At 37.2% G+C, this 24,740-nt stretch overlaps 1 protein-coding gene across 9 annotated transcripts in view; it reads left to right on the top strand.

Annotated features, from left to right (window-relative positions):
• The window catches only part of zfh1 (Zn finger homeodomain 1), a 432,332-nt gene that overhangs the window by 248,051 nt on the left and 159,541 nt on the right, over positions 1–24,740 (top strand). For 2 of the 9 annotated variants that reach the window (XM_090413018.1, XM_090413019.1), the window contains exon 2: positions 3,824–4,374. The exons of the other annotated variants lie outside the window; for them this stretch is intronic. In XM_090413018.1, the coding sequence (XP_090269144.1) occupies positions 4,254–4,374 (121 nt within the window). In that variant the 5' untranslated portion in view covers positions 3,824–4,253. The remainder of the gene's footprint in view (positions 1–3,823; positions 4,375–24,740) is intronic. 9 annotated transcript variants of the gene reach the window in all.

Here is a 24,740-nt window from a genome sequence, read left to right as displayed (position 1 = left end):
TTGTGAGTACAGGTGACATAATTTTAATTTAATTAAAATGATTTCGAATTAATATTTTTTTAATTTTTCAATGAAAACATGGACGAATTATCCGCAGTGTTATTATTAACTTAAATTCTTCTTCTCCCTTTTGCGTGAAATTATTTTTTGATTTATATAATCGAAAAAAAAATACATTTTCTGTTGTAGAGTTGCAAATAAGAAATCTGCGTAGAGTGTTTCATTTATCGCTTTTTTTTTTTTATTTCGTTCCTTGCCACTAACCATTGGCAAGTTGGAAGCAACGTTGAAATGCAGATGTGATTAAAGGGAGTGTTACAATGAAATATGATTCATTTTGAAATCTACGTTTGTTGGTTACATTCGCACGTAAATATATATATATTATCTCCTTCTGGATTGTGGTGCCAAAAATGCCATGACCTATTTTTATGGTTTATAAAAACTACAATAAATTTCTCTCTTCTTTTCATGACATTTCGGACAAGATGAGATAGTAAGAAGAAAAAAAATACCTCCAACGTTGACTAAAATCGCCAAATTTCAGTCTTAACAACTGATTACAATCCGCATCATTCTTTTTTCTTTCTCTGGTGTGTGTGTGTGTGTACTGGATGCACGCGCACATCGGATAGTTTTATTGAAAGGTGATCCCATCTAGTACATTTATAAGGTTTGCTAATTTATTGCTTGTATTAATGCCAACCCGATCATCTGCGACCTATTAAGATAAACTGCACATCATAAAAGACTTACTTTTCCCAAGATGCTGTTGTGCAGTGAAGCAGAACTAAGCGTAATACTCAGATCTACCGGCTTAAACCGGGATCGGTGTTGGCGAAGAAGCGGCGGCGGCGATAGTGACAATGAAAGCACCCCCCACCTTCCCCAGTAACGGTGGACCGACAGCTCAACACCTCGAGCATCTGAATCACCTCTCCCTAGCTCTCTCAATCTAATGAGATCCAGCACCGTCCCTATCATAAACAGCCTGTCTCCCTAGATACTGCCTGTCTGGTACAGCAAAGGGGGGGATGGTTGGCCTCCCCCTGTGGCTCACCTTGCCCAAAGTTAATTAATCCTGGCCTTCCTCATCAACCCGCCCTTGATGATTGCCGCACTAATTACCTCTCAGAGGCCAGGCCCAGAATGATAAAGAGGAGGTAGCTGCCGGTATACGTGAGGTGATGCCCAATGGGCACTACCCTGCAGCCGTACTCTTGCCCGTAACGAGCCAGATTTGTGCGAACGTGAACTTTTATGACGACGGCCAAGTGCCGTTTAGAAATGATAGCTGGAAAGAGGGATGAACACAATGATAATACTGAGATAATGCACCGTTTCTAAGCCTCGTGTGATCCATGAGGAGTTCGCATTGTTTGAAATGCTAAAATGTATATGGATAAAGTGAGGTGGCTTGCGGAGCGGGTACGAGTTCAAAATTCTGATTGTGTGTCCTCTGTGTTGCTTTATAATTGTTGTTTAAACATGCGTCATAATAATTGTTCTTTCTTTTGTTGTATGCCATTGTCACTGAAACAATAACTAATATTGTTGAACTCAGAACTCGATAAGTCGTTTGCTTCCATGGATATATATATTTTTTCAACTTGGAACTGTGCATATTCGCTTGTAGTCCAAGATATTGGGTATGTTGAAAGAACAAAACAAAGAATCTACTTGGAGTATTTCTACAGCAAGTGGTTTTCGAATTATTTATAGGAAAAATTCAACCCACAAAAACAACTTAAATGCATTCTGTACTCTTTAGAGTTGTATTATATTATATTAGCGATTACAATGAGGTTAGACCTATGTACAATTAAATTCTCGAGCGCCTCTCAAATACTTTAAACATTTAAATTACAAGGTTGGTTGAAGAATTTAGAGGGAAAAAAAAACATTACTGGGATTAACTCAACAATTTCCAAAAAATATCGCGAGAATTCTAATTTTTTTAATATATGCACGATGTTTCCACATGTCTATGGTTGAAGATACGAGTATTGCCTAAACGTAAACTTTAAAACAGGGATGTTGGAATTAAAAATGTGTACAATCTAAACCAATAAAGAGGTAGTTTGCATGTATTGTACATAAGAATAACTTCTTGAGTGAATAAAATAATCTTGAAATACAACTTTGTATCTGATAATCAAAACAAGGTTGTAATTTATATTTAAATTAAAATAATTTTCGCTTGAATTGGTCACGAACAGATGATCTGAGAAGAAATCGTAAATAACTGACAAGTGATCGGGAGAAAAAAAAAGAAAAAAAATATATATATGTATATATGTAATACAACTCAAATCTGCAGTACTTGGATAGACTTAACATTAGCGGAGGCAGCACTGCCATATTCAAGGAACATGATGGTGCCACCATGCGCAGAAAACCAACCAGAGCCGAAGATACTAACCGATAAGCAAGAAGAATTCCTGATCAACGATATTCCACATCCCAAACCAATGGGGATGAACAAAATACTTCTCCGTACTGCTCTGCATAAATTGGAGACCCTCAAATTTCATTTTTTTGTTAAATGTCTTTGCTGTTCGGAGTATTTATTTCTGAAAAATGTCTTCATTCCTGTTGGTGCATGTTCTACGATATGCGTTTGTTTAATTTTTTTTCATAATTACGAACAATCAAGCTATTTTAATGCAGTCAGTTACAACTTTGGACATAATGAGAACATCTGGTGGGTACTGGGCGAACTCACAGTCTACTAAAGTATGTTCACCCATTCCTTATAGAAATTACCTGTGTTTTTAATTTGTTTTCTTTATTTAAACAAACTTTATAGATTTCGCATAGTTTTACGCAGGTAACCGAATATTTTATTTATTATTTTTTTTTAACGTAACTCACACTCATGAACAGTTGTAAATCTATATTACATCAGTGCCGTGGGGAACCAAAAAAATTATTATTATTAATTTTATTTTGTATAATCCTGAATCCCTACTCCAGAAACTAAACCCAGAATTTTTTTCAAGCCACATCAGGCCTTCAATAAGCGGGGCGTTGGCGTCACACCGGGAGATGAAAATCATCTCCCACCCTCTCTCTCTATTAGTTAGAGAGAGAGGGGAAGTTATCGATTCGATCAACCAGACCAGAAAAGTTAGTAATTCTTTCGTACTTTTAAGAATGAATCTTTTGGGTTTTCGTAATCCTTTACTGCTCGCCTAAGAGGACGGCCGAGTGACAAAATCTGTATGGTATCCTTTGTTATACAAGGAAAGAATTAATATATAGCTCTTAATAATGTGTAATTATAAAAATTATCTGGTTAAATCTTTTATTATCTGGTTAAATATATATATACTTTTCGCACTGTATCTATAAGTATTATAATAATCAGTATAAATTAATTAGCGCAATCTAGACACCCCCACTCTTGGGCTCCAACTGACATGGAACATTTTGTTATGTAACTTGCCAGGATTAAGATCGACCTCGAAATACTACCCCCCACATGCATTTTCCATCCCGTAAACTCAATCCGGTCTGAAACTAGCAATTAATAATTAACAAATAAAACCATTCAAAGGGCTCTTTCCCTCCCATCCCCTTTTATAAGTCATTCCCAACCACGAAAGATGGAGGAACTACACACGGATCTCGTGAATGGACACGGGTTAGGAACAAAGAACAAATTCTTACTACAGTATTCTTCGATTACTTTCGAGGCACTCGAATCCTGTTATTCACAAACAGTTGCTCTTCCAGTATTAATGTTAACAATGAAAATTATATTGTGACGTAGATATCGAAGTATTTGTCTGTTAATGCATTTTTTTATTTTCTCTTTCAGGTAAGTCACTTTTCACCTTCCGTAGTTTCATTAGTTGGTGAGTACGAGCACGCTTTCCTTTGTTCTTGGAGAAAACCTTTAGACTTGTTCCATGTTGGAATGAGTAAGGAATTCAGCAAGCAAATCATAGCCCATTGTCACATACCGCTGTCACATTCTTCAACGTGATTGTTTCTCCTGTGTGTTCTCTGGCCAACTTCCTCAATCATGCCGGGATAACTCTCCCTGATTACTTGCTGGGTATTCCTTCGGCAAACGTCATCTCTTGCCATCGTCCACACATATTGATGTTGTTCCTGTCACTTATTGCACGAGGTGAGCCTTAGAGCACGACATAGGCGGTATTGCCTCTGACATCGGTAACCCCTTTGACCTCCACCACGTCAATAGCCAGATAGATGCAGTGATATACTGGCTTTGATTTTACTTCATGTCTGTTGCAAGCTTTCTCTCTCTCCTCTGGGCAGAAAGTGCGAAGAGAAAAGGAGGGAAAGTGAAAAGATTGGCAGTTCAATGCCCGTCTGTTGATTACAGCGGTTATGATTTCCCAGGTAAAACCAGGAGAATTAAAATTAAATATTTATTGTGTTTGCTTGTTGTTTCCTTGCGCTAATTTATGAAGTCTGTACATAATTTTGAATATCTATGTTTGTAGCGCTAAATACATTAGCTTCCAGAATTTCGGTACATAGCACGTTCTACCGGACTTCCGGTGAAACACGTTATTAGCAGAAGTTTCAAGATTAAACAATGCAAATGCTATATATTAACATATTGACCTCTCACGTGATTCAGTTTCATTGTTTTAAACAATACAGTATTTATTTATTTATTTTTGTTGCGTAGATTTCATTTGCAACAATCGTGTAAGCTTAAACAATGAAAAACCACTTCGAAAATAGAGACAAATTTCTAGTTCAGAGATTGGCAGTCCTTTAATATTGTTTATCTGTTCTTTTTTCTTTCTTTTTTTTTTAAATCAAATATTTTAGGATTACGTGTGAATTTCTCTTACTCAAACAGTCATTTTTCATTGAAAAAATGGGATCATTGATTTACACTAAACAAAAGGTGAGTGATCTCATATACTGGTTGGGTTGATCGTAATGCGATTGACATGGCAAAGATACCACGCACGGGCTTAAAACTCTTGTATCTTCCAAAGATTACAAAACTGGAAATTTTTATTTTATTTTATTTATAACTCTATAGGATTTTCCAGATTGATTCAGTTGTTTGATTATTAATATTTATAGACGAATGATTAACTGTTTTTTTTTTTTTTTTTTTTTGTTGTTGTTGTTGTTATATCATAGATCTTATTCATTGGATTTCGAAATTGCAAAGTAGATTATATGTTTTTTTATTATTATTTTACTGTTTTGGGCTATTGGAACATTAAACTAATATTCCATAAAGTCTTTCACATTTTTATAAAAACACTTATGCCCAAAACGGACAGCTACCGACTACCAATTGACCACTAGGATTTTTAAAATGACCTACCTGATTACTTTATTCAAAAACAAAAAATAAAGCGTATCAATTTAAACTAACTATTCCTTGTATTTCGTCAAATTGCCTTAACGAAGCAGCAATTTGACTCTCCTTAATCGCATCTGCGTAGTCTGAGATGGGAATTAGGGAAAAATATCTGTCGATTACAAGTGTTAAAACACAAAACCCTTAATTAAAAAAAAAGGGGGGTTATACAGCAGGAAAATCCTATCCGGTTAATCTAGTGAAAAGCCACTATAAATATCGTTCGCGTCTTCAACAAAATGCGGACTCAAATTTTTGTGGCAAGGACACACGTTATTCTTCCAAATACATTGCTGAAGTGTCCCTCATAACTAACATAGTATTTGCAGGCGTAGACTTCTGCGGCTAATTGGTTCAAAAGATATATTTCGGTGATTACACAGTATTATCACGAGCAAGACCGAATTAAAATTAATAACTTTGTTGTTCATTTTAAATTAATACAGAATTTTGTTTTCTTGTTTAATAGACCTTTTTTTCAATGCCTTAATATGTTTGTTTGTAAGGAGTGGAAAATTAAAAAAAAAGCGCGTCCTGATTTCGTTAAGTATTTGTAATTATATTACCTCTTTTTTCCTGAAAACTTTGATGATATCCAGAGGTAAACGGGCGATGTGAAATCACGTCTGACCGCTTCATTGGTCTTCTTACAGGATACCATCATCATCATCAGTGCAGTTTATCGCATACGCGTTACCATACTTTGTGTTTCGCTAAGAGCGAAAACTGGCCGATCTCATTTTCCAACAGGATAGTGCAGATTCACTTTCTTGTGAATCAACCGGATCAGATTCGCTTTCTTGGTCGGTGGATCGTAAGGACGAAGCCGATTGTATGATATCCGAACCTGGTTTAACACCAACGGATGTTTCTGAAGTTGTGGGCTCCTAACTGCAGAACCAAAATAAATAAATAAATAAACAGAAAAGTGGACGATAGTGTGAACTTGTAACGCTCAGAACTATAGTGACAATGAGTTCAAGGTCTGTTAACATGTTTTGGCGTACAAAACTGTTAACGGCTGATGTGGAAACGCACTAAAGGATACGAAATCTTGAGATTTCGTATCCTTTAGTGCGTTTCCACAGAGATTTCCAGACGAAGTTCGAAAAAGTCGGACGGAGCTACAATGAATGAAATTCTGGTATTTTTTCTGAAACATCGTGTAAGTGTTCTAGTTGAAAATTCCAAACAAATGCATGAGTCTGGGGAGGACGTAGGTTAAGATTCAGAGAACGAATTATTATCAAAATGTTGATGAATATCGCAAACAATTCTAACTATACAAGCATGCGTGATATTGCACATACGCCGACATCATGCATTTGAGATATTATATTTGTCGTATGCAAACTAATTTTCTGATCAAAGGACCGAGTATTTCTATTTAAAAAAAAATCAATACCATCTTTCATGATCCATTTTAAGGACATCAACAACATAAAGAAAAGTATTACGTGCTTATTTAACTCACATAAACTATATTTCACACATGCATCACTTGCGCTCATCCATTACATAGAGAGAGAGAGAGAGAGAGAGAGAACACAGGAACCAATAACCTTCACAACTGTGCCGAAAGCTTCATTTGGACATCGAGTTAAGTTCAAATTAATTCTCTTTTAATTAATTTGCTCGTAAAAATTGCGGAATACCAGAAGATAATTAAAGAACAGAAAGTCCCTTGAGAGAACCCCCAAAAAAAATCTTTCCCTCAGATTGTTTCCATATCTCATTAATTTGATAAAAGAGGTTTGGGCATCTAATGAATACGTTTGTCTGCCATAGCGGCACACAATGCATCCATCACCATCTGTCCGCCCTCCTCCTGCAACTACTAACTATTTAATCTGCAGACTTATAGACAAAAGTCTAAAATCGTATAAAATGCCGAAACTGTTTGTGTATTAAAATTTCTGGCAGAACCACATACATTATTACGCTTCAAAGCGTGTTAATTTATATTTTCCAACCAGCAGTCGAGTTTGCGTTTATTAACTTCCTGCCACGTCACACACACGTGAGACTCATAACCAACCTGTTATTAAATTCTCTTTCTTCCTTGGCCATCGGATACAACGCTGGTGTTGATATATTTTTTTTTTCTTCTCTCCACCAAATTTTACACGTGCTTTCCAAGCCACCTGTACTTAACGGCGGCCATAAATCACATACTGTCAAGTGCACTCATCTTACTGCCTGGTTAATGCTCATATTTTAGTCCATTTTTATAACCAAACTGATTGATGACTTGAGCGGTACCGGGAACATCACAACTGTGTCCCTTCCTTGGTTTGTACAGGGGGAAAAAAAATCAGGGGTGTCAGCAACGATGGGGGGAGAAACTAGAGAGTGAGAGAGAGAGAGAGAGGCAATTTATGTCATAAATATATTAGGCATCTTGGAATTTCTAGCTCTCTTCTAAGTAAGATGCGACCTGTTTTCAAAAGCTGGGATATCCGCTAACTTTGAAATCGATTTGCGTAGCAACCGTAGATTGGGTAGACATAAAAATTCTCATCTCTGGCAAATTAACACATGCTCATCAAGAATGACTGACACATTAAGATATATTATGTTTTCAGTGGCTTTTTTCTCTCTGTTTATTTGTACGAATTAGGAAACCAAAAAAATCTACGTAGCTTACGCAACACAGATCTAAATAATTATTACTAATATTGCGGAAGTGTTTATTGACAGGCTATAATTATCATTCACTTATAAATCTTGGTGTTCCACATCAGAACTTCTACATAACTAAAAAGATGCCGGGCTTTACTAAGTGGATTTATTTATTTTTATCCCCGTGGACTGAAGCTAACGATTGAAGTGGAAATTGTTCTCCAGAGATTCTTTATGGATCTAAATTTAATTTAAATCTAATCTTTTAATATAAGAAAGTATTTAAATACTTTACTGGATATCCTGACAGCTCCGTGGTGTAGTCAGAAGAATGACAAGGACACGTTAGAAAGAGATTCGGGTCTTTTAAACTCGTCTTGTTTCTAATCTCGTGCATTTTCTAGGACTTTTTCAATTTAGGCTACATTCTCCAGTCTCGGCGTAAAATTCCAAGTTTCTCCTTTCTTAGAAAAATCTTCTAATGGTTTAGCTTTTTAATAGGTGAAAAAGCTTTTAGTCATCCAAGTATGACATTGGATTTAAATCTATTGTAAAATTATTTATATTTTTCCTTCATTAAACCGATAAACTCGCCTATAAACTGACATACATAACTCACTCTTCTCTTGGTCTTAATTGCCAACTAAATAACGTCATAGCTGACAATAAATACGTAGATTCAAAGTAAGAACCATTTTGGTCTTAAAATATTGTTTAGTGTTTTTCCATCCCTTCTATTAATAGCAGATTTTGACTGTTTTTATGAAATTTTTAACAAATTTCATAAAATTTATTTTACAGTTATAGTTGTTTATTAAAATTATAAAAAATATAACTTTGTACAGTAAATAAAATAAAACACACTATTTATTTAAATCTAAGTAAACTTAGGGAAATTAACTTAGCTAATTGAGACCTTTCTTTCATTGCCGAGAACTTTATTACCGATTCAACCCTAAACTCCTTCGAATTACACCTATAAAGTACATGTTAAAAGTTCCGGTAAAATTATCAATGTCAAATGAACCGACTGTTTGAAACATAAATATTTGTATTCTGTCATTGATCTGCAATTCAAGATTTAGAAGGGATCTACTCAAGGTCAAATGAATGTCATTGCTTTATGATAATGAATATATGTATGCCAAGGTGATTATGTTAATTATTTTTATGCAATCACAATGATTTACGTCATGACATTCTCAAGGTCATACGAGTTATCATTGTTATATGAAACAAGAATACATGTATTCTAATGACAATTTTGCTAGTCATTTTTACGCACTTTCATTGATTTTATGCAATTTTACGAAATGACATTCTCAAGGTCATACGAATAATCATTGTTATATGAAACATGAATGCATGTATTTTGCCAGACGATGTTCACTAGTCGGTTTTAATGATTTATGAAATGACATTCTCAAGGTCATACGAATAATCATTGTTATAGGAAACATGAATGCAAGTACTTAGACGACTTAGTTAGTTATTTTTATGCAGTTGATTAACGCTACTGTACCAAACCATTTTGAACTCCTTTTAAGTATCAACCCTTACAAATGATATCCGTTGCCAAGGTACGTTCCCATTAAACATGTTTCTATTCGATAACTTTTACAGATATATTTAAAAGAATTGCTCTTCGCAGCAGGCGAAAACCTAAACACTGCGTATAAGTGGTGAGGTTATATATGCATCAAGAGAGAAGATCAAACGGTTGCCCGTTATGTATAGTACAGTGCGCGTCATAATTACATCACCACTTCCAGCCCTGATGTGTCTCACAAAGCCGTTGATTTACTGCATCCGCTTGTTTCATTGTGTCCATTTATTACGTACAGGGTGATGTGGTCTTTGTTCGGACTGGCGTAGCTTTTGTTTGTCGCCCTTTGTCAAGTTAAGCCAGCTGACAGGCTTTTGTCATTTTCCGTGTGGGTTCACTTTCTGACTACATTTATCTGGGTGTAGTTTACGTCTTTAAACACATTACACTGTGCTCCTTGAAGTTTACGTACACAAATAAATTGTGCAAATAAATTTAAGGCCAGATATTTTATCACTTAATGTACTAGGGGCAAAATGTCCGCCTGCGAATGTTTACGGCAGTTTTACCTTTAGTTCCTTGGTCTTCCGGCCTTAAGTAAGACATGTCGTCCGTGTATATTAGGAGTGATAACATTTCGCCGGTATCCATCCGCTTTACCGAACAGTTTCTCTTTTCTTCGTTTACGGTTTCCGCTACTGTTGTGGGAAATCAAAGATGATTTTGTCAAGTGCTCGACACTTGACGCCCAGAATATAAAATACCGACATACGCTACTTAATACAAAGTCAAATATACGCTCGCTTGGTGTCCTTGGAATTCCACCAAAGATAATATTTTTTCTCAAATCAATGGCGATTGTAAAACTGGTGTACGTAGCGTGATTGACGACTGACGATTTGAAACCTAACGATGGTAATTTTTCTGAGAAGAAATCTTCACCATCGGTCCATTTCTGGCCAGTCGTGTACTAAGCTTGTTCTGTGCAGAATATTCGCAGAACCTTCATTGGGAATTTCTCGAACTCTTTATCGATACCTGCAAAGTGTTTCCAAATTACACACAGCGACATTTCTGCAACGGACTGGATTAAATTTAATGAAATTCGGATATCTTTTAAAATTTGTCGAAACATGTCTATCTTGGATTCACTCTGTCTAATTGGTGCGTTAAAATCATGAAAAACAAATTTACATCCTCGGTACCTAAATCAAAAACGGCTCTAAGTTCACTTATTGTGATAATAAATGAATTGTGTAGCTATTCCAGAATGTGGTTATGAAATCCTTTTTCGGGATAATCTGCAATTATTTATTGCTTGTTTTATTTAGATTTGTCAAAAGTAACCAATGGATTTTGTCTGAATGTTTCTATTCATTCTAACGTTTGAACAGAGTAAATAGTATTAGCTTCCAAAGTAGATTTGTTGCTGGAGAATTAATATGCGCTTGATCGTGAGGTTTAAGATTTATATCTAGTTTTAGTGAACGATTCTGATTTGTTCTTCCTAACTGAGGGTTGATTGTGGGTCGATCAATTTTACAAAGATCAGAACAAAACCAGTTTGCGATTATGCAAACGAATATTTATATGGTAAAACGCAATCTATAGATCAGTTCTATAGATAAAATTAGCTTCTAATATCATCATGAAGTTCCCTTTGGATAATGTCGAACACACGCTATTGGAAATTACGTAGATTCAGATGTACAAGGCTAAGTACGAAGTGATGATCATTAGAAAAGTAAGGGTGTATCGGCCCAGTTCAGTGATGAGATATCTCAGCCGTACTGTCTCGTTTTTCATCAGTATAAGATGTTTGTCTAATGCAGAATGAATTACAGCTGCAATTACGTTGCTTTCCGTTGATTTTCCAGTAATATTATCCAGTGTGAACATGTTAGAAATACGGAACTAAGAAAGCGATCAGGCATAAAAGATGTGGTAACTGCAGTATACGAAAGCAAGATGAGATGGGCAGGTCACATAGCCAGACTCAGGGATAACAGATGGACATATAGAATACTCAACTGGCAACCAAGAATAAAGAGAAAACCACCTACAAGATGGGAAGATCCACTAGTGAAATCTATGGGTATAACGTGGAAGAGAGAGAGGATCGAGATCGTTGGAGGCATCTTTGTGACCTGCACTCATGGCGAAATCCTGAGTGAAACACAGGTCCATCAAGGTAATTATTCGGTGTTTCATCTTTGTGACGAAGCCCTGCAAGATGAGATGTAGATCTCTTCTGGACTGGACTAGTTCTGGTCACAGAAAATGGCCTCAATTACACATCATGCTTTTCCTATAATACTGCAATATATGTTATCACGTTTGTTTACACTGCACCAGCGCCATCAATCGGATACATCGTTTACTGATGACTGAATAATATTGTACTATCAGTTTAATTTGTAACATTTCATGCATGACCTTATGCATAAAAGAGATTTACATTTTAAACTGTAAAGCAGTATACTGTTAGTATAGTTTCGTTTTTCATTTGTAAGATGAATTTGAATTTTTAATTCGTTTTCTTAAACATTTTAATATAAGTTATGTTAGAAGTGTGTTAGTAGAATCCTTCGTTCTTTTATTATTATTTTTAATAGCTTTTATCACCAGGATTGCATCATATTTATTCAACGCACATTTTTTTTTGTTTTTAGTAGTCTGCAAACAGAGTCATAAGAAGAGCCACCTGTCACATTGTCGCGAAGAGCTTTTACATTATGAACGATCTTATCTGGATCGTATGCAGTACTATAATTAACTAGCCATCCTGGGTGGCCGCGTGGATAGACTTATTTGCAGCCTAAAAGTGGCAAACGAAAAAGCATTTGGTCTCTAGAGTACGACTTCCGGTTTGTCTAATCTGGCCCACCCATGTACTAATGTGCTAGTTTCCAACCTTTCATGGATGAAATTATAACAAAAAAAAGATATTTTGTTTAACAGGAAAGCAATCTTTAAAGGGGCGAAATTATTGCTAAACCTGTAACTCCTCTTTCAGAATTTAGATCAAAGGTTTTGATTACCTCTTCGGTTTTAATGTGACCAGAGAGTGAATTTCTTCTCGGTGTATTCTAAAGGAACGCAACTTCAAACCTGGTGAACACATTTCAACAATCCATTAGTTTACCGTAGTTGGAAAAATTACAAACAATGCATTTGCAAACAATCCTCTCTGAATACAAACTGATCAAAGCTCTTGTTTATCAGTTTGCGTATCGACACTGAATGGTCAGCTAGCTACGTTAAAGAAGAACCTGTTTTTTATGCATCAGCGCCTTTTTCTTCTGATCCTTGAAATTAAATTTTAACCTAAACTCCCTCGTATTTCTAATACACAGACTAGTTTTTCCACACTAATTTTTCTGATGTCCCACTCGATGTGATTCATTTATTTTTTTTAAAGTTTCTTCGTCTATCCTTTAGGAACGCAGACTCCTTTTAAAATTAAGGCAGGAAGGCCATACACCAATTGCATTTGCGGTAGCCTTTTTACTGATTGGCCACTCAAACTTTAAGCAGATTACTTACTTAAGTTCTTTACGTAAGTCACTTGTCTAAGTATTCCTAGAGAAACATCCTTTTAATTCTGTTAATCGGAAGATAAACGATGCATGCAGACATTGAGGCTCCTCATTTCGTTATTGAGAATCCTTTAATGCTACAATATACTTTCAATTGCTTCATTTTCGTTCGAGTATTTATTTTTATATCCCTGAAAAGGTAATAATCTTATCTGTAAGATTTCATTCAGATACTGATAGAATAGATTAAAAGATATTTTTTTCATTGAAAAAAAAGTAGCAAAAAGACACAACAAGCGAAGGACTACACAAGTTAAACTTTCTAAATATAAATAGCCTAGTTAAGCAGTCAGGGAAACTTTGATGCATCCCTGACTGCTTAACTATACTACTCTTCAAGCAACCAGCACTGCTCCAGTACTCGCTACAATCCCATGGAAGTGAGCGGTGCTATTTGTAAGATGAATTTAATGAGCTTCACCAATTGATTCAATTTTTGGCGATATCAATAAATGATTCAATGATAATTTCATGCGACGATGCAAAACTATGCGCGGTTAGCCTAGTGGCTTTGCGCTTCGCAACCATATGCCTGGGGAAGGAATGTCCTAGGTTCGATTCCCGTCGGTGACGTGAGAAGCTGAAGGATCTTCCTTAGCCATAGCCAACTTAGCCGGTCTTGGGCGTGGAAAGTAGGGTTTTTTTCCCCAGTTTATTCTGGGGCTTTTCATCCCGCAAAGCAGGCAAACTGGCCTTGAGAACTCAACACTACAGGACATAGGATACACCGGGGCGTATGGCTAACCACCTTATCCTATGAACAGTTTGAGGTCCGATGATTAATAAACCCTCGACACTCAAGGTAAAAGAGGGAGAAAGGAAAATGAGGTGATGATGCAAAATCGTTATGATAAACTTGCTACTACAAATTTCTGTAATTTGTAGCTAAATGACTAGTATGAGGAGGGGATTTCTAACAAAATTTTAGAAGTAGATCATGCTTGATGACCTAATTTTTGTGAAAAGATTCGCTTCAGTGCCCCGAGATGGACAAGAGATGATTTTTATTGCATGTTTTTAATACTTGTGGAAATCCTCTGGTCATTTTTCTCATTTGATGCTAATAAATTTTACATTTTCATTTGAAGACCAACATTTAGAAGTTTAACTAGAAGAGGTTATCAAACACTTAAAATCAAAGAAACCGAATTAAGAAACTTTTAAATTAAAAAAATATATATTTTATATAATTGCACGTTATTTATTTCAACCACGAATGTGTTTAGAGTTCTCGGTACAGTTTTAATATGAAGTCGAGAATTTCTAAACGTGCACAGTCCGGTAGAGGTCGCTACTTGAAACGGCTTAGAAGAATATCAATGTATATCATGTGTAAGTTTTTGCACATACACACGATGCACAACATTTGGGTATATTTACAATGAATGCGCTCATCATATTGTTGCTTTGTTGCGTTTCCACCTTATACTTACGGTACAAAAAAAAAAAAAAAAAAATCCTTGACGTAAACGAAAAATAAAAAGAAAGAAAGAATAACACCATTGTTGATGTGAACAATGGCTTTAAAAATGTAGCCAACGTTTCTTCGCAAGTCACGCCGAAAGAAGAATGGGAAGGAGAGATGGGTGGGTGGGATGAAGAGTAGAACTGAAGAAGCGGAACACACTCGCTGGAGCATACCTGACCGCGTTACCAAGCGTTGGCTGCGAGAAGTCATGCATGCACCGCGATAGACCACACACCAACGGCACCTAGTGTATTGCCATCCGACCTCAAGCCAATCAGACCTAGAAATCCCTCGGTGAGCCGTGCCTGGCACGCGCCTGTCAAAAAAAAGTCTTCACGTGCCCACTCCGCGCAGGGCATTTCTCAGGTGAGGAATGGATGATGAATTGACCAGGTGCGTGACCTCCGTACAGCCCAAACCGCTGCGCAGCAGGTTTATTTTACGGCTGAGTGTGTTTTGTCGTATTGATAGATATTGCTGGCGAGTAGCTCGGTTTCGAGAGCGTGAGCTGCGTTGGATAGCTGGTAATTTGGAATCTGTCAGTCCCCTATGAGCGGTTTACGAACACAGGTAAAGTGCACCGAGTCGACTGGAGAAAGCCTCGGTGTGTGTGTGACGATTCTTAAACGGGGGAGGGAACGAGATGACAGATAGACGTTGGGAGGGAGGGGGGGACGCAGGACAGAAAAGACAAGAGAGATATAAAGAGAAGTGAACGGAGAGAATCAGAATCAGACAGGCGCACAAAAAAATACAGAGAGAGAGAGAGAGAGAGAGAGAGAGGACTGTTAGTCATGATAGAGAGAGAGAGAGAGCTGTTAGTCATGATATTAGCAATGTTGTTACATTAACTGTGCACAAGGTAAGTCATCTTCATAGCAAGCGTTATTGCTGTGATGTCAGTTGCAATCAGGATATGTTGACCGAACTCATTAATATACTCCCCATCTAGTAAAGTCAGCAATCAATAAGCCTTGCAAAGGCTTCAAGTTCTCACTACGACTCCACACATGAATTCAAATTAAGGTTTTGTTGAGCTATGGGACTATTCAAATGGACAAGACAATGCATTATCTTTTTCACTTTATTTTAGTTCTGACTAAACGTTACTGGAATAGATGGCGCGATGTTGTCATCATCTCTCGGAATTATTAGCAACAGACGGCGCTAATTCGTATATTAGCAATGCATTTTGTATTCCAGTGAAGTTTGGATAGATTTTCCACACTATCAAATTTGATCCCTGAGGATCGATAGATCGAAGACACCGTTTTTATCGTGCTTAACTGCGCAAAACTATTCGTCGGATAGACAGGCAGACAAGAAAATGGTTAAGGAAATGTTATCAATAATATACCCCATTAATAAGGGCTAGGAACGCTAAAACTCCATTTGTCATCGTAAATTCTGTTCTGTATTGTAACCTGTTCGATACAAAATAGTAAAATAACGGTTTTAATCTCTTAACTTGGTGTGACGTCACATGCAATGATTATTAGTCGTAATACTTTCTTTATAATACAATATGATGATAATGATATTGACACCAGTTAAATAGGCATAGATCGCGAATGAGCTGTCTCTCACTACAATCAAATATAAATAAATAAATGATAGTTCTTTGGGCTCATCCCAGGGATGAGCCCAATCATCATGAACACCGAGAAATGCACTTCGTTAAGCAGACTGATGGCAGATTGATACATTTACTCGATGGTTAATGCCTTGCTAGATGAATTCCTTACTCTTCTGTTAGGCTAATCGCCCACTGTTGGCTCTACTTCAACTCATGAGGGAAATGTTGAGTCCCTTTGAGTATCTGCTTCGGAAGATAAAGATTATTCATAGAGTTGTAACAGAGAGCTTTAGGTTCGGGTCGTAGGAAGGGTGTTACAGCATTCATTCAACCCATTTTATGAAACACGAGGTTTTGTCCCATCTTGTGCAAATCTGGACCTCGTGTGACGCACTTTTCACATCTTGGGTATTCTGATTTAGGAGTTCATAAAGAGGCTTAAGAAATTTCTTGAGGTAAACCTTCACTACCATCTGATAAATCATGGTGGATGCATGTCTTAGTATTCATGGTAATCTGTCTGACTGAAGTCAATATCACTGCCCAGGGAGTCTCCATTAAATCATGCTTGTATTGAGTTCTCCTGGTAATTTGCTTATATTTATCCTAGTTGGACTCATTTTTTACAAGATGCGGTTGAAAATCATCGCATTCTGTTCGGAAAATAGTTGAATGAATTTTCGTAACTTTTAAATTCGAAAATCATTTGATCACCGCTGAAGGAATTGACCTCATCAAACAGATCAGTGTTAAGTTTTTATTATTTTTTTCTACCGCGTACAATTTGTCGTATATTTTACCGCGTACAATCTGTCGCGTACAGTAAAACCAAGAGACGAGGACGCATAACAGCCGCAAAGTAAAATAAGACAGATCACAAACAAGGGTAAATAGAAGTGAAAAGACCTAAGTAAGTAATATAGGATTTCTAGCCAGACACCACTCTCTCTCTCTCTTTCTCTCTCTCTCTCTCTCTCTCTCTGTGTGTGTGTGTGTGTGTGTGTGTGTGTGTGTGTGTGTGTGTGTGTGTGTGTGTGTGTGTGTGTGTGTGTGTGTGTGTGTGTGTGTGGAAACCAGTATGAATGAAAAGAAGAAGAAAGATCATTGCAAGTAAGACCAGTTGTGTGATCAATCAAGATGTAAGAATGAAGATACTGCTTATACGAAGACACCAAAACACGAGATGCGGGAAGAGACAAGATATCCATGACGAAAGAATCGGAAGCTGGTAGCTTTCACAAGAAAGAAGATAATTTAGCTAAGATAGTAACCGATTTCTTGAGGATATTGGATGAACCAACGACGCACGTGGAAAAAAAAAAAAAAAAAAAACGGTAGTCGATCTGGTATCAATAGTTGGTTTCATAATCCTTTTTATAAAGACGAATTTTGATTAATCTCTAAATGCACGTGATACGCAAAGGAAAAAAAAATCGAGATTTTTCTTATTAATGCTCTTCTGTTCGAATGGATGATCTTTCCATTTCCACCGTGTTCTGTTCTTTCCTTTTCTTAAACCGTCTGATATCGTGAAAAACTGTTTAAAATAGGATCGATTGGAGGATAAACACAAGGGCACATCTGCCGATGGGAAGTATGCCCTAGTGTGTGTCCGCCCTTAACTGTACACATCACCATAACAAAGCTCTTAGTGATCATTGAATGGTCCCTTAGGACGAATTGTCCCCGATCTTTTACTCCGGAGTCAGGCTCTGTGTTACCTATGCGCGCGCTCGCTCGCTCGTGTGTGTTGTGTAAGAGGAGTCTAGTGAAAATTTGACATTTTCTTTATCCTTGTCTGAAAAAAAAAAAAAAAAAAATGGTGCAGTGAGACGATACGCTTTCTTGTGGTTCGCTTGCATCGGTCAATGTTACTTGGAAATCATGAACTTCAAACTATTTTTGTCAACTCTTTTAATTTGTTAAATTTTTTTATATTTTTTATGCTGGTTTGTAGGAATTTAGATTTGAAGGAGAAATGCCCTTAAAATTTGGCTATGTTGGCATCTTATGCCATTCATTTCGTATGGGGATTCAACGGCCGCGAGCCCCTTTTACGGGGAGGTACAGCACCACCTCAGTCCTTCCTATTTTTATCCGGGCTCGGGACCGGCATAGTTGACAATTTAGACCTATGGCTGGAGGGATTGTCTTAAGTATTCCTGACTGTATCCGTGTGTGTTCTCGGGGCCGGTTTGTCTGCTTGCCGAAGGAAAAACCCCAGGATGAACTGGGGGAGAAAACCCTGCTGTCCGAGCCCAAGACCGGCTAACTTGGCTATGGCTGAGGAAGATCCTCAAAATCCTCACGTCTTCGACGGGAATCGAACCTAGGACACCTTCGCATATGGTTGCGAAGCGCGTAGCCACTAGACTAACCGCGCGGACTATCTTATGCCATTGAAGTGAATGACGTGATGAGTCCACTTTATGTATCTCTGCTGATTTAATACAATGGACTGTTGCTACTAGCAACGTATTGCTTTGTGGTGATCGTCTGTTCAAATCATATCTTCGCTGCAACAATGTACGGAATGCGATTACCAGAATAATCACGCTAATGTGGAAAAGAACAGACGTACATAAAAACAGGCCAAAGCAACCACACGAAATTCAAATAACCGAACACAAAATTGAATTGAATAACAACTCAATAGAGGGGAAAAAATAAAGATTAAAAAGAAAAATTAGAATGAAAGGAAACAAATCAAAGAACTCCAAGTACTAAAATACCTCTGCTCAATATATGTGATAAGTGTTTAGGTGCGTGCAGGAATAACAAGTAATTTATGATCGCAGCAAGCAGCACCGGATGAATACATTTAGTATGCGTCGTATTCATTTCCAATTTTACGTCTAATAACAAACACGCCAGCGTATTTATTTTTTTGAAGAGGTAACAGGTTAACATCGGCATGCTCGCTATCCTATCTTTCCGTGCGCATCCTGCCGCTTGCATTAATCTTAGATTTTATAAAATCGGGCCGCACGTTGTTTAAATTTACTGTTTTCTTCTCGTGTTTCGTGACATTTTAAAGAAATATTATCCACACCAGGATATCACCCTTCTCCGCACCTTACATTCCACGTAGGCACAGAGCAGCCCTGAAGACAGCTATTGAGGCATTATTTATAAAAGAAACATTCCAGACAATATTAGCTGCGAACGTTCCTTGTTTCTGCAACACCAAGAGTTGGTGGCCAAGAAGAATAGCCCCACGTGCCGGGCGTCTGCCCCATGACAGCCAGCTATTTAATGTTCGTCAATGGCCGAGACACGGACGATATTAAAGACTAGGGGTTGTCAAGTGCGCGAGGCGAGCGATGACAAGTAGGCTGTGTCCGAGTGGACTCGATCAGTCGGCTCTTTGTTCTTCTGTTTGGTGTAGCGAGATTGCTGCGATGAGACGGTAATATATCGGAAGATCGAAATCTGTCGAGAAACGCATGCATGTTATGCAGGGGATGACGGTAAGTTTGTTTGACAGACTAGGTTTGCAGCGTGCCTGACAAGGTTGGCTCTTGTTATGACGTCTTTTGTTGGGGAGGGTTTTCTTCTTACCCGTTTATACGATGTAATTGGCCGATGTTATGTGCGGAATGCTGTTGTTGACGGGTGATTGCCGTAATTACAATTGCCTTCGAAACCGCTGTGATAAGGTTTGTACTAAAAGATCAAAACGTGAACAAACAGTGGGCGATAAGGAAACGAGTTTGCAAGTCCCCAGTAGTCAAAGGATGTCGAGTTAGAAAGAACAGCCTTCGAAACTACTTGTGTTGTTTCATAGGTTGTGTCATATACCTGATAATTCTTATGTCTTAGGTGTCTATTAGTATTTCGTTGGCTGTCTGGATTTAGTAACATTTAATTCACATTCTACAGTGTACCTTGCAAAATAAATTAAAAAAAAAAATTCTTACGTTAAATTGAATAATACAACTTTTGAATAATACTATCTAACAATTACTGGCTATTGTTGTTATAATAAACAATGTGCTCTATTGTGAATGTGTTCTCGCACGTCGTTTGATACACCAAATCAATTGTTTACCATTTTGATTACTCTAAAACGTTTGAAATATGACATCATTCTTAGTACAACCAATGAAGCTATCACAAACGTTCTGTTTACCATTTTCACAAGTACTAGCAGTTAAATAATTGCTAGACTGAGAGTTTAAACTCATGTAACATGCTGCAATCGTTTTATTTATATACTCGATCCTTCCACCGTGCATGCCTTCGAAATCAAATCCGTCGGAATAGGGTGGTTGATCCTTATTAACGTAGGGTCTTATGTGTGTATATTGTGCGCGTTATTCTGGCCTGTTTTGAGGGACGAAAAACCCGTGTTTCTGTGAGGAAAAAACTTCCGCCTCCGTATGAGATCGGTTAATTCACCATTTGATTGAAAAGACGTGATAAAGATTCCTCACGTCATAAACGGGAATCGAACCCAGGTCTTTCCAACCAAAGGACCCATGAAAACCAACTGAACTATAGAGGTTTCATATAAAATATTCCATCACAGCAATGTATTAAAACCCTGTTACCACTACTACTGCTAATAATAATAAAATTCTTTGATGATACAAATGCCAGTCATTTTTCACATAAGAAACTGCTACGATTATCTTGTGATTGATTGAAAAAAAAAAAAAAAACACCAATATAATCAACAATATTCTAAGTGGTATGTTCGTATTCGAAATCCATGGCTCAAGAATTAAAAATGAACATAGATAAAAAAAAAAAAAAAAAAAAAGATCTTATACTCTAAAAGTTTGAGTATTTGTGGTATCGAGGCCGTCGTTTTCGGAGCCAAGTACCGCGCTCCTCTCAATCTGACTAGAAATATTTTGCGTTTATTTATTATAGCTTAGATAGAATTGTAATGCTTCGTTATCGTGTCCTAAATGATAACCTTCTCAAAGAGATGCAAGTAAACTGCGAAATCACAAACGACCAAAAAAGAAAAGCACGGAGTGTCTTGTGAATTGCACAACACTCACCTGTATTCCCTCATTTCAGAAAGATCACTGAATGAAGTGCCAGTTCAACCCACGCATAAATTATTAGAAGATGAAATTATCATCATTAGGCAACATTGCTTGTATGGTTTTGGCAAGATGGATGTCTTTAATATACCAACAACACTGAAAATTAATATATGTGTATATCGTCTCATTTCCCTTTTACCTTGCGGTGTCGAGGGTTTATTAATCATCGGGCTTAAACCGTTCACAGGATAAGGTGGTCAGCACTACGCCCCGGTGTATCCTATGTCTCAAGGTCGGTTTGCCTGCTTTGCGGGATGAAAACCCCCCAGGATAAACCCTGCTGTCCACGCCCAAGACCGGCTAACTTGACTATGGCTGAGGAAGATCCTTCAGCAACTCACGTCACCGAACCTAGGACACTCCTTCCCCAGGCACATGGTTGCGAAGCACACAGCCACTAGGCTAACAGCGTGGATTAAGGATACCAAGTAATTTTATAAACTTGGTTTTTTTTTTTTTTTAACTCCTTCTCCCAAGTAAACAAAACAGTTAAGTTTGCGCCTGAACGTAGTTCAAGTCTAAAGGTAGTGCAACTCGTTGTAAAGGTGGGTAAAGCTCTGATCACTATTCTTAGTATTTTTTCCCATAATGTAAAGCACATCTCACTGAGAGATGTATACTGCAATACATTATGGGTGGGGGGTCAATTCACCCCGTCACCGAGAAGAACTTCTCAGTATTGGCTCTACCCAATGGCAGGCTGACCCCACCACCAAGCAGAGCCATAATCTCAACGGTGGCCCCACTCAGAGACAGGCAAAAACCTATTCCCAAGCAGAGCGTCATGGAGCTCCCACCAATTTCAACCTTTTTTTTTTGAGGTCTCCTCAGTGAGTAGCTAGACCCTGAAATACCAAGGTTTTAGTAATACAGAGCCTTATCAACTTTACCTATACAAGTTGCTACAAGGTGCTTTTACTTTGAATAAGAAACTCTGGATGAGATAAAGATGTGAAAAGTTTTTTACCTTGGGGATAATATATATTAAGGATACCAAGTAATTTTATAAACTTGGTTTTTTTACTCCTTCTCCCAAGTAAGCAAAACAGTTAAGTTTGCGCCTGAACGTAGTTCAAGTCTAAGGGTAGTGCAACACCAGGGCAACTCGTTGTAAAGGTGGGTAAAGCTCTGATCACTATTCTTAGTATATATATATATGTGTGTGTGTGTGTTAAAGATAACAAACTATTTTAAACCTGGTTTTACTCCATTTCCCAAGTAAGCAAACAGACAAACAAGTCAAGTTTGAGCCTGCAAGCGTTGCAAGTCTGGCTGACCCTGAACGTAGTGCAAGACCAAGGCAACTCATGGTAAAAGTAGAATAAGCTCTGATCACTAATCTTAATATTTACCCATAATGCAAAGCACATCTCCTGGAGGAGATGTATGATGCTTTGTATTAAAGGCAAGGGGCCACTACCCAGACCGGTTTCGACCTTTATTGAGGTCTCATCAGTGGGAGCCAGGCTAGAAATACCAAGATTTTAGTAATACAGAGCTTATAAGTATTTTACCAGAACAAGTTACCATAAGGTGTTTTAACCTTATTAAATAAAAATCTCAGGAGGATATATATATATATATACAGTGGTGAGCTATGAAAATTTTAACAAAGGGCTCGCATCGTATCCTCGAGCAAAAAAAACAAAAAAAACAAAAAGGCCTAACTTAGCCCTTATAATACTTATATTGCCACTTTGTAGAGCTAGAGCTTCTGACAGATATGATAATTCCCGTAGGATATCAATCATTAATGCTAGATCTTTTAAAAATTCCAAATTGAGAAGTCAGTTTAAAAAGCCCTTGTATTTATCGTTCGGTGCAAAATGCTTGCATAAGCTGGGTAATTTCTCCACAAAGCAAAGCTGTTCGTAAACTGCAAGCTGCCCATCGTGGTCCAAACACACGGCCGATCTTTAAAATTTCGATACCAAGGTCTTTTGCAATCATATTTAATTCTCGTTGATTTTTTTGGTGATTGAAGATAAAAAGAATGTAATTTATCTATAAACATTTCAAAATGATTTATTTCTTTAATGTTTTTTTATCGAATCGTGTAATGCTAAGTGTAAACGATGAGCTACGCAATGCCAAATCACAACGTTGGGAAATTTTTGTAGAAGTTTGATTGCAATACCTGATTGGTTTCCTAACATTACACTAGCTCCATCAGAACAAATGCAATGAAATGATTTTTTAAATAGTTATCAAAAAATCCATATGAATTTCAAGTAGCAATTATAGTAGCATGTATACATTCCACCGTGGTATTTTCCAGTTCTACAAGATTATTAAACAAGAAGAACAAGGGGCTCGAAAAATTTAACAAAGGGCTCGCGCGAGCCCCTTATAGCTCACCACTGTATATATATATATATTGAAAAGAACTAACATATACACTATCAGCTTAGAACCAAACTACAGCTTAGAGTCTCACAATACAAAGGGCCTCCCTCCGCCTCAGCATAGATAACCTAAAATGTCCCCAGTAGTGGGTTCTCTTAAAAGTTATAGCTTAGGAGCCACGATCAATCTTATATCCGACCCTGGTAGTAACCATTTGCAAGTTCAGTTTAACTCGTAATAAGATCACTAATTTTATTCCTCGAAATATTACCGTCTTTTTTTTTTTAACTTAAACGAAGATGATTCATTCACAATCTGCTAGAATAACGACACACGAAAGTATGAATAGCAAATTCAGTGAAGTGATGTTTCAAAGAGGCCAAAGAATGGACGTTGCTAAAGAAAAAGTGGGGAAAAGATACGCGAAGTGTTGTGGAATCATACAAGTTACGATGAAAAACACTTGAGATGGCAGAGAGGGTTATTAATGATTCTCATTACATAGAAAGAAGACGGCTAACTAAGCAGATAATGGCGGCATACAAAGATTAAAAAAAAATAAAGAAAGTAAATTGATGAGGTTAGTAAGTCGGATGATGGGATCGCGAATTTTTAAATAGTTAGGTATGCGAGTCTAACAACATCAAGTCGGTCATAAGAAAGTGATACATAAGCTTTTCTTTTCTTTTCTTTTTATCAATTCTTTTTTATTTATCTGTTTACCGAAGAATTCGGCATGGATTCAGAAGACTTTTAGTCACGATTATTATCATTCTTAGCCCTCCATTGAAGTTTATTTTTATTAGTAAAGATTAAATGAATCTTGTATAAACTGAATCTGTTGTATAATTTCCTCGTCTGATTTTTTTCGTATGATATCAATAATAATGCTCAAGCTTATGCATTATTGCAGACAGAACAGCGCAACCATAATCGGAACACATCCATTGTTGAGAATATGGCCTGAAATACGTTCCATTGTTAGATTAGAACAATTATTCTAATGATGGCAAAGGCTTGGTTTTCACGTGATTCTATTCTTGTGAAACAAACCTGTCATCATACTGATGAAAATAAACAGATAATGTAGATAACAAATTACCATCGAACCTTTTATTCGTGTTAGTAGCTACCAATGTTTATATTCAGCACACCGTT

The sequence above is a fragment of the Typopeltis vanoorti genome, chromosome 23 (assembly GCF_054136105.1).
Source record: "Typopeltis vanoorti isolate ZY-2024b chromosome 23, IOZ_Tvanoo_1.0, whole genome shotgun sequence".
In the NCBI taxonomy this organism is placed as follows: domain Eukaryota; kingdom Metazoa; phylum Arthropoda; class Arachnida; order Uropygi; family Thelyphonidae; genus Typopeltis; species Typopeltis vanoorti.
This window is presented reverse-complemented; position numbering and strand designations above follow the sequence as displayed.